General features: G+C 46.7%; 1 protein-coding gene across 3 annotated transcripts in view; it reads right to left on the bottom strand.

The window, feature by feature from the left end:
* Window positions 1–4444: 4444 nt before the first annotated feature.
* ldlrad3 (low density lipoprotein receptor class A domain containing 3) overlaps window positions 4445–11523 on the bottom strand; it is a 77003-nt gene continuing 69924 nt past the window's right edge. For all 3 annotated transcript variants that reach the window (XM_064312650.1, XM_064312648.1, XM_064312649.1), the window contains exons 5-6: window positions 9137–9533; window positions 4445–6297 (exon numbers count right to left, since the gene is read on the bottom strand). In XM_064312650.1, coding sequence (XP_064168720.1) covers window positions 6147–6297; window positions 9137–9533 — 548 coding nt within the window. In that variant the 3' untranslated portion in view covers window positions 4445–6146. The remainder of the gene's footprint in view (window positions 6298–9136; window positions 9534–11523) is intronic.

The following is an 11523-nucleotide window of genomic DNA, read 5'->3' as shown; positions in this document are numbered from 1 at the left end:
TGGCTGCAATGCACAAATCATCTGAAATGGATTCAAATGCCCTCAAATTAAAGCTGGGTCTGCACTTTAACCTCACATTCGTTGCTTTAGTTCAAATTCAATGTGCTGGAGTACAGAAAGCAGCCCTGGGAGTGTAAATGTGTGCATCGCACTTCATGGTCAGAACTGCCCGTTTGCGCTTTAGACTGACAGAGCAGGAGTTTCTAACAGCCCCAGGCAGCACCTGAGCCCCTAATGCCCCAATGCCCCAATGCACTAATGCCCCTAATGCCCCCAATGCCCCAATGCACTAATGCTCCAATGCCCCAATGCATTAATGCCCCAATGCCCCAATGCACCAATGCCCCAATGCCATCACTGCTGGGGGGTTGTGCACACACTTTGTGACAGAGCGGTTTGTGTTGTCGTAAGACACATTTTCTCGATTCCTGTGCTGTGAGAAGCTGGAAGGTCACGTTACCTGGGGGAGCCTCATGTGGAGGGGGTGCCTTGTGTGGATTCTGGGGGTGTCCTCTCGGCTCTCCCTCCCTCCCGCGCCCCATCGCTCTGGGACAGCTGTCTGCTCCAGTTTGCCCTGATGAGCAGATTAGCCACTAGCACCACAAAAGCGAAAGACAAACACACTGGCTGGTGTTTCATTCATGTGTGTGAGCAGGGGGCACCACTGCTGTGCCCCCCCCTCCCCCACAGAACCAATCCCTGACACAGAGACAAACTTCGAGATTTAATTTATGCGTGACTTACAAGGAGAGGGGGGCGGAGAGACAACACCAACCATCCTCCAATCAGGAGCAGAGATTCTGACCATGTGGCCTCTGGATACAATCTTAAACCATCTCACGGAAACAATATTAGCATCTCAATGTTTCAATAATTGGAGAACTGATATTTCAACTGACAAAACACGTAATGAAATACCCCTCCCCCCCACACACAAAAAGAAGTCTAAAGGGGGGGGGGGGGGGGGACAATTAGGCTGTCAGGATACTACTTGATAAATGTTGTCAATATTCATTGGAAAGGACCACCATTCAAGAAGCATGGACTCAGAAAATACCCATGAGTTAAAAATAATTAGATTAGGGACAGAAACAGATGCATTTGTCTCTCTTAAGTAGACAAAGCAGAAATACACGCATGTCTACACAAAGGGAAAGAGGAGTCCAAAAATTAATTTTAAAGAACAACTAAAAATCAGAGGTTACATTCAACTCAGTGCTAACAAATATTAGGAGCTCAGGCTGGGTACAGCTAACAAGTGTTTTAGTGCATAAATAACAGCAGATCTCAAAGTTACAAAATGCAGTATACAATTAGAATAGTCCATAGATATAAAACATTTCTTGCAATACATTTTTTTAAAAGTGTGTATTGAAATTGTATAATACATCAATGGCAAAAACTATTATCACAAGTTATTGCAACTTATCTCCAGTGTAGTCCCTTTAAATTTGTAGTGTGACTAGACTGCCACCTAGTGGACATGTTTATGACTCGCACTCCCCAGAGGGAAATTTCATAAACAATTAACAAACACTCTCTCCCAGGTTGTGTGTTCTATCAAAGCCAGATCAAAGTGAAAAGTGGGACAGGATTAAAAGCCCTATGTCAGCCCAAAGGAGGCACTGATGGTGCAGGTCTGCTGAGAGAGTGAGTGTGATGTAACCATCTGTTTTAGACATCCATGCCTCCGTCACCGCCTGCATTATGAGTTGTGGATCTTAGGCCACACGTTCTCTTTGATATCTTACATGTCCAGCTCCAGCACAGGAGACAGTTCTTTCCAGCTCAGAGATGTAAGCAGTCATGTCCCATGAACACCTGACTGGAGAGAAAACATCAAAGGCACAGACCCTACAGACAGCTCATGAGCTCCTAGCTCACAATGCAGGCCCAGTTCTCATGTGCAACTTAGGGGAGGGGTGGGGTAACACAGAACATGAGACAGAATTAGACACGAAATACTTTATATTACTTTCAATATATACATTTCACTGGGAGGGGAAAACATAGCAGTCAGCACATATTCACAAGGCAAGAGAAATCCAGCAGACAGAAGCAGTTACAGATGACCTTGTGGTGAAACTGAGATGTGAGGCACAGAAGGCCCTGAGGCCTGAACAACAGCATCATTTTAAATTTCTCAACCTGAGAATCACGTTCCAGTCGGTACAGACCCCCCCCCCCAAACATATCCTCAAACTAACTGCACCATCGCAATTCTAAATATGTTTCGTGTGACTAGTCTTGCGGGAAGCCAAGGATTAAATGTTTATTGGTGGGAAATTTCCCTTAAGGCAGCTGTTAAACTGGTGGTGTAGATGTCAGTCTTTGGCTTGTGAGATACAGAGTCTCAGAACAATTTCATCCTGGCTGCTGTGTAGGGAGGCAACAAGAATCACTAGTTTGACCCTTAGGATATATGTGACTAGAATGTTCCTAACTGAACATTCTAATACTGATGTAACAATCACTACTGAGTTCTAGAACACTGAAAAAAAAAGAAAACCTACGCCTCAAAGTGTTAAGTTATTCCTCAACAATGTGGCTGCCTGTGCTTAACAAACCCTGGGGCCCTCAGTATTATAATCCCTCAGCATAGCCAGCATGGGCTCCTCACTCCCAGGCCCACTGGATACAATGCACAGGCTGTTAGTTTTATGTATCTAAACTGAAACAACAAAAACTTACTACATATAAGAAGACTCCTTCAAATAAGGCCCATGTTTGTGTATAATAACACTATGAACTCTGGGAGATTGAGTTCTGCCAGTGAGCCAATGTCAACCCTATTGATTCAATCTATTTCCCACAGAGCAATCAGAACCGTGATAGTACCTCTTACAGACACAGACAGACAGACAGACAGACACAGATACAGACACACACACACACACACACCCAGGTCTGAACACACACTCATTACCTAGGCCACAAGCAGTTTAAAAACGCACCTGGGGGGATTATGAAATATTAAAACTGTATTTGGTTGTACATGCAATGCACACAGACCTTAGCTGTGCCCAGTATACTGAAGTACTGTAATACTTTTCCATTTGCTGATGCATATCCGTTCACAAAGAAATGTAAATCGATTGCAATAGCTGCAAGTTAAACTAAAGGCTGCACATACATTTTAACAGAACAGCTCTGGTTGCTGTTCTAAAGATGATTTGATTTCACAGCACGAAAGCCAGTTATTTCCATGGTGAGATATTTGCATAGCGTCTAACCAAATTCCAATGAAATTTTCTTTCAAAGGGGAAAGTTTTAATGCCCTTTATGCCTTGTTACTTTCTTCTACACTGAGATATTTATGAATCCATGCACTTACAGTAAAAAACAAAAACAAAAACAAAAAACAAATACACCCTCGTTCATTAGCCACACCGGGAATGAGCAGATTTCAGTAAAAACTGCTCCAGCACTGCAGACTCAGACACTCAGTACAGCACCTCAAACCAGCCGGATTTAACAAGACCAGCCCTCGCAATTCCAGCAGGGAGCAGCAGGGGGCGACACCGCCTGCAACAATTCGGTCACACCGACGGCAGCCGAGAACTGAGCCGTGCCAACGAAGGCCTCTGAGATCGCTGGAGCGGGCGCTGATGGGTGGGGGGCTGGGCGTAGGGGGCTGTGGGGGGGTCTGGGGGGGGTGGGTTTGGGGGGAAACATGGCTGCTGCTTCTACAGTAAGTATTCTCAGAGGAGTGAAACACCCTCACTGGAAGAGAGGGCTTAGGTCCTGCAGAACTCAGATTCTGACTGGCAGCGCGTCAGTTAAAGTCACTGGAATGTGACAGCATGAACACGCTCCCCAGATTACTCACTCCAGAAACGTCCTGAACAGACGTCAAACTTCCTTTACACTCATGCATGGGGGGGGGGCATTGAGCAGAACTGGGGAGGTGCCACACAAACCCCCCTTACTGTGGGGTTTGCATCTTCATCTGAATATTTTCCTGAGTGCCTACGCATCGCAAATTCATTATTCCAAAAAATATGACTCATTTAGTTTGTGGGCAAAATACCTCACTTGAGATAAGACTGAAGAAAAAAAAATCACACTGATTCCCATTCAAACCTCAACATGATGTCGAAATTCAGATCCAGGAGGTCCCGTCTCCCATGGTCCTGCTGGTCACCGGCGTTTACCTACAGGAAGGCGTGACCCGCTCTGCAGGCCCAGCTGAGGTTCTGGTTCTGGTTCTGGTTCAGCAGCCAGACACTTCTGCAGCGCTCTTTAATTAAAGACGCGTTGCTGCTCAGAGGTGTGGAGCAGCTCATTAATTAACACCTCGAGATGCCTCCACAGCCCCCCCCACCCACCACTGCACACTGTGTTCTGCCAGCTTCTTTTCACAAGTTGGCCAAAAATAGGAGATGCTGGCACCCCCCAACCCCCCAGCCCCGCACCCCTCCGCCCCTCCACCCCCCCCCCCTCTCCCCAACCCCCTACTTTATCACTGTGGGTGTTGCAGTCTGACAGTAATCACATATTTCCTTCACTGCAGCAGAGCTTTGTAGAACTTAAGAGAAAAGGGCTTTTAGATTGAGTGGAAAAGTGCCTTTCCTGTAGTCCTGTTCAATAATGGAAGTGCTTTCAGTCTGGGCATGAACATACCTGCACTTCACTACGTTGCCTGTGAATGTGTGTGTGTGTGTGTGTGTGTGACTGTGTGTGAGTGTGTGCGTGCGTGCGTGCGTGCGTACATGTGCATGTGTGTGTGCGTGTGTGTGAATGTGTGTGTGTGTGTGTGTGTGTGAGTGTGTGTGTGAGTGTGCGTATGTGTGTGAGTGTGTGAGTGTGAGTGCGTGTGAGTGTGTGTGTGTGTGTGTGTGTGCGTGTGTGAAAGCAGTCTGAACAGAAGATCTCAGTGATTCTAGAACCTAACCATGCGCTACAGCAAGGCCTTTACAGACCGCTATGCTGCTCAAAACAATACTTCCTTTAAATAGCTTTGGTTTAAGTGCTTCCTATATAAAGCTCTCTACATCCTGCCTCCACTACATGTTTAAATCCCAATGTTAGGTTTGCAGGATTCTGATGGATATTTCTGCCAGCCGAACCAGCCATTAATTTGTAATTAAGAGCAGGTGATCCCAGATGATTTGTTAATTAGATTATCTTGGGTACGAATGACTCTTCATCCCCATAACAGTTCTTGATTGTGTCCTTAGAGAGGCACATTTTGTAAACATCAAACCAAGCTTTCACACTTTAATTACCTGGTCCTGCAGTCACTAAATCATTCCAGTTAAAGAACCTCACTCCCTGCAAATACCAGATAAATATTATTTGGTTATACATAAACTTGTAACAAATTGTAACAGTAACGCATTTAAAAATGTTTCAAATATCCATCAAAATCCTACAAGTCCACTGATTATTTTACCATTTTTTTCCCAAAATATACATTATATTGGATCAGGACACTGGTAAAATATAGTGTAAACTTCTATGAATAAAAAGCTACATATATGTAACCAAATACTTGTATATCATTGACAAGTGTGGATCTGATCTGATTTGTTCTGGCACACCTGTAAGTGTGCAAAGCTGAAATGTCTCCCCCTGGTGGACATGGTGCTAATAACACTGACACTGTCTCTAAGAGCCCTGTCCAGTCTCCCAGACTCCAGTCCGGATGGTCTGTGGAGAGAAACGTCCTTCACTGGACCGGGCAGACTTCACTGAAGCTGTAGGACCTGCACGTTCGCAGTCGGGAGTTTTGGCCAGGTTCTGGGAGAATACTGCCTAGGCAATCACAATGATGATGATTCCAGCAACGTGTTGCCATGGGAACCCAAAATGGCCGCTCCCACTTTCTCAGTCACCCGCACCTGTGTGTTGAGCAGCCATGACTGCATACGGGGCAGGGTGCATCTCCAAGTCTCTAAAACCAAAAACAGTCTATATCACGGGGAATGCTGTGCAGCACAATGCCTCATGGGTAAGGGGGTGAGCAGGAGGTGGAGTTTGAGTTTGACTGTGTTCCCATGTTCAGCCTCTTTCCTCTGGGGCCCGTGGCATGATGGTGCACCTGGGCTCCCCCCTTGGCCCCCTCTTCTGTTCGTGCAGCCTTTCGGAGTCCGTCTCCACCCGTCACTGTCACTCATGTACATGCAGTCTGATAGGGGGCGGGGCTACAGCTGGTCAGACTCCTCCTGTGGGCGGGGCCTGGGTGTTGGCTCAGGCTGGTCCACGTGGGCTTCATATGGGGGCAGGTCCCTCTGGGGAGGTGCCCCCCCATCGGGGGGGTAGGGCGGAGGTGGGAGGTCGAACCAGGGTGGCCGGCTGCGGGTGGAATAAGAGATGCATGATGGGAAAACCTTCCTGTAACTGCTATTGGTCTACGTGCAGAGATGAGAGCTGAGAGAAAAATCACGTAGCGATCTTATTTAAAGATTCTCTTTTAATGACAACTGACTCCCAGTCAGTGCTTTTGCAAAATGGGTACTAAATCACTGGCTAATAGGCACCACATACACTGCTGCGATGAAAAAGTATTACTGATTTTCTCTATTATCGTATATTTGCCACACTGAATGGTTTCAAATCTTTATACAAAATGTAATATCAGACAAAGGGAACCTGAGTAAGCACAAAACACTTCTTTGTGCACCACCTTTAGCAGCCATACCCGAAACCAAACACTTCCTATAATTTGATATCAGTCCTTCACATCGCTATGGATGAATTATAGCCCTCTCTTCTTTGCAGAACTACTTTAATTCAGACAAATCGGTTTTTAAGCTTGAACTGCTTGTTTGGTTTCAACTCAAAACTTTCATTTGGTTTCTTTCCAGCCATTCGGATGTGGATTTGCTTTTGTGTTTTGGATCATCGTCTTACTGCATGACCCAATTATGCTTCAGCTTCAGTTTGCCGACAGATGGCGAGACATTCTCCTTAAGAGTTTTCTGGTACAGAGCAGAATTCATGGTTCCATCATTAATGGTGACTCATCCAGGTCCTGAGAAAGCAAAGCATCCCCACGCCATCACACTTCCGCCGCCATGTTTGGCTGTTGGTATGATGTTCTTACTGTGAAATGCTGTATTTGTGTTACGCCAGACACAATGGAACCTGTCATCCATCCATCTGTCCCCAGAACATTATACCAAAAGGCATGGGGATCATCCTGGTGCTTTTTTGCAAATGATAGATGAGCATTGATGTTTGTCTTCGTTAGCAGACTTATTGTAGAGTCATGAACAATGACCTTAGCTGAGGTTAGATAGGCCTGCAGTTCTTAGGATGTTCTGGGATGTTCTGTGACTTTCTGGATGAGTTGTCCCTGCACCCTTGGAGACCTGCTGGCAGATCACCCATTCCTGGGAATATTCACCACTGTTCCCAGTGTTCTTCGTTTGGAGATAATGACTCTCACTCTGGTTTGGTGAAGTCCCAGAGCCTTGGAAATGGCCTGGTAACCCTTTCCAGACTGATATATTTCAATATTTTTCGCATATCTTCGGGAATGTCCTTCGATCATGGCATAGTGTGCTTGTAGAAACTTTGTGGTGACTACTTCACTCTAATGGTAAGGTTCGATATGAGTGAGGTTTAGATCCAACCGGACTGGCTGCAATCAAGCCTGGGTGCGTTCAATCAGCTGAATCTAATTACCAATTAAATTTGCCTAATTGAGTAACTAGGGGGTGATTACTTTTTGACATGGGTGATATGGGTGTTGAATAATATTTTCATTAAATAACTGAAATAATAATTTAAAAAATGTTTTGTGCTTACTCAGATTCACTTTGTGGAATATTACATTTTGCCAAAATATATGAAACCTTACAGTGTAACAAATATGCAATAATCGAGGAAATCAGGAAGGGGAAAAAAACATTTTCACGGCTGTAAGCACCATCACTATTGTGCAGAGATTCATGATTCCCTGGGATTTCTTAACCTTTACTATTTTCAAGTTTTATCCACCAGTGAAAAAAATACTGTTTCTTCAGCAGTTTCTTTGTCAGCGTGTACTGTAGGAGGAAACTGGCAGTGTGGGGCAAAGTGTGCTGGCAGTGTGGGGCAAAGTCTGTCTGGCAGTGTGGGGCAAAGTGTGCTGGCAGTGTGGGGCAAAATGTGCTGGCAGTGTGGGGCAAAGTGTGTTTGGCAGTGTGGGACAAAGTGTGTTTGGCAGTGTGGGGCAAAGTGTGTTTGGCAGTGTGGGGCAAAGTGTGTTTGGCAGTGTGGGGCAAAATGTGCTGGCAGTGTGGGGCAAAGTGTGCTGGCAGTGTGGGGCAAAATGTGCTGGCAGTGTGGGGCAAAGTGTGTTTGGCAGTGTGGGGCAAAATGTGTCTGGCAGTGTGGGGCAAAGTGTGCTGGCAGTGTGGGGCAAAGTGTGCTGGCAGTGTGGGGCAAAGTGTGTTTGGCAGTGTGGGGCAAAGTGTGTTTGGGCGAAACGGGGCCATTACTGCTGTCAGGGTAACAAGCACAAAGTAGCAGAAATGCTTGACACTGAAAAGTCCTTCACACTGTTATAACTCTGCATGTGAAAAAGATTGTACTCTAAATCTTTATTTATGATACGTTTTGTACACCATGTTCTGTGTGCAGCCAGGTAAAACTCCTTTTGGACATTATTATTATCCTTTTTAAATAATAATAAAAAAATTCACAAAACACAAAAGCGTTTTAAATAAATAAATATAATAAAAGTATAAATATATCTAAGTATTAACCTGTGGCCCCTGACACTAACTCCCTCCCCTAACCTTAACCCCACCCCCTGAACCTAAACCCCACCTCTAACCATAAACCCACCCCCTGAGCCTAAACCCCTCCCCTAACCTTAACCCCACCCACTGAGCCTAACTGCCTCCCCTGGCCCTAACCCCTCCCCTAACCTTAACCCCACCCCCTGAGCCTCAACCCCTCCCCTAACCTTAACCCCACCCCCTGAGCCTAAACCCCACCCCTAACCATAACCCCACCCCCTGAGCCTAAACCCCTCCCCTAACCTTAACCCCACCCCCTGAGCCTAACTGCCTCCCCTGGCCCTAACCCCTCCCTTAAACTTAACCCCACCCCCTGACCCTAAACCCCTCCCCTAACCATAACCCCACCCCCTGACCCTAACTCCACCCCCAAGCCCTAACCCCGCCCCCAGTCCCGCCCGTACCTGGCGTCCAGCACAGCCTGTGAGTAGGAGGGCGGGGAGTCGAGGGGCAGGCCGGGGGGGTGCAGGGAGCCGGAGAGCAGCTGCAGGCTGGCTGCCGTGCCGAAGGGCCCGGGGGGGGAAACGGGGGGGGACCCGGGGGGGGACCTAGGGCTCAGACCAGCCTGGCCCGGCATTCGGTCCAGGATCACCAGCCGCGACAGGAGGAGGGGCTGGTGGTGGTGCCCCCCCCGGACCCCCCGGGGCAGGAGAACGCTCCGCTTCCTCTGGTGGTGCAGCACCAGGGCCAACAGCGCCACCACCAGGACGAAGATGACCGCACTGCCGATGACGGCGTAGGTGATGCTGGGATAGTACCGCAGCCGGTAGTCCAGCGTCACAAAGTCCTGGCTGGGGGCCTCTGCACCACGAAACACAAACACACCCAACACTGAGACATTTACTACAACATCAACACAACCACACCCAACACTGAGACATTTACTATAACATCAACACAAACACACCCAACACTGAGACATTTACTATAACATCAACACAAACACACCCAACACTGAGACATTTACTATAACATCAACCCAGCCACACCCAACACTGAGACATTTACTACAACATCAACACAAACACACCCAACACTGAGACATTTACTATAACATCAACACAAACACACCCAACACTGAGACATTTACTATAATATCAACACAACCACACCCAACACTGAGACATTTACTATAACATCAACACAACCACACCCAACACTGAGACATTTACTATAACATCAACACAAACACACCCAACACTGAGACATTTACTATAACATCAACACAAACACACCCAACACTGAGACATTTACTATAACATCAACCCAGCCACACCCAACACTGAGACATTTACTATAACATCAACACAAACACGCCCAACACTGAGACATTTACCATAACATCAACACAACCACACCCAACACGGACATTTACTATAACATCAACACAAACACACCCAACACTGAGACATTTAATATAAAATCAACACCATTTTAAAATTAGAATTTATATAACAACTTAGAAATCATCATTTCCATTCTGAAATCGCAATTTATATCCCAATTTACAAATCAAAATTTGTATCACATTTTTGAATGAACAATTTGAAAACCAACACCTCTCACTAGTGACATTATAACAGCGGCACATAAAGAAGGCACCTTTCACACCATCACGTCTTATTTTGAGGTTCATGCAGGATTCACATGGGGCTCTCTCTCAAAGCGCATGAGTGTGTGTGTGTGTGCGCGGTGTGTAAGTGTGTGTTTCTTTTTTTTTTGCCATTTTCCTCCCATTTTCTCACAAATGTAGTCATTATACCAATTCCCCGTGTGTATCACGGTCCTGGTCAATGCGCTATCCTCTGTTGGTCTGGGGATGGTGTAGACTACCACATGCCTCCCGCGATACATGTGGAGTCGCCAGCCACTCCACCTGACAGCGAGGAGTTTCACTGGGAGAGCGTGCGGAGGTTCACGCTATCTCCCCAAAGGTGCACCGACCAACCAGTAGGAGTCACTAATGCAGCGATCATACCCTCACTGGCTTCCCACCCGCCAACACAACCAATTGTGTTCGTAGGAACGTCTGACCAAGCCGGAAGTACCACTGCCGGGGATTGAACCCGGGTCTCTGCGGTGGTAGGCGAGTGCTCATACCTTTACGCTACCCAGATGGCCCAAGTGTATGAGAGTGTGAGTGTGTGAGCGTGTGGAAGGACAGGCAGTCCAGGTCTGGCCTGTATGACAGCCACAGAAGCAGACAGAACTGGGTCCCTATTCCGCAGACCCAGTCCCCCTGCTAGGGGGGAGTCAGGCCACTGACAGCAACCCAGCAAGGCAAAAGCACGGGCGGTGGACCGGGAGGGGGGGCCTTTGTGGGCCTTGTGGAGTGTGTGACAGCCCCCTGTAAATAGTGCCCTGTGTTAGAGGGGAGGGGGTGAGAGGGAAGCCAATTAGACAGTCAGAAAGAGAGCTAATTCCTTCTCCCCACATCTCCATGGCAACCCGGTCTGTTTCTGTCGCGTACGGAACACCCGAAATGGCTGAGATGGGGGGTGGGGGCTTCATAGCAGTATCGGGTCAATTAAAAATTCTTAAAGAAGTGGATTATACTGTAAATATATTTAAATATCAAGATTCTGCAACACTTTACAATATACAGGCAAATATATAATTATTTTTCAGACATGAAAATGTATCTTTTAAAGAAACACTTCCGTGATAAACTCATCACTACAGTTTCAGAAAAGTCCACATATTAACAATATATTGCAGTATATTCAGTTATCCCACATAATAAGGACAGTAACCCTATCCCACTGGAATGGGCTGGTACAGCATGGTGAGC

Source organism: Anguilla rostrata, chromosome 16 (genome assembly GCF_018555375.3).
Source record: "Anguilla rostrata isolate EN2019 chromosome 16, ASM1855537v3, whole genome shotgun sequence".
Taxonomy (NCBI): domain Eukaryota; kingdom Metazoa; phylum Chordata; class Actinopteri; order Anguilliformes; family Anguillidae; genus Anguilla; species Anguilla rostrata.
This window is presented reverse-complemented; position numbering and strand designations above follow the sequence as displayed.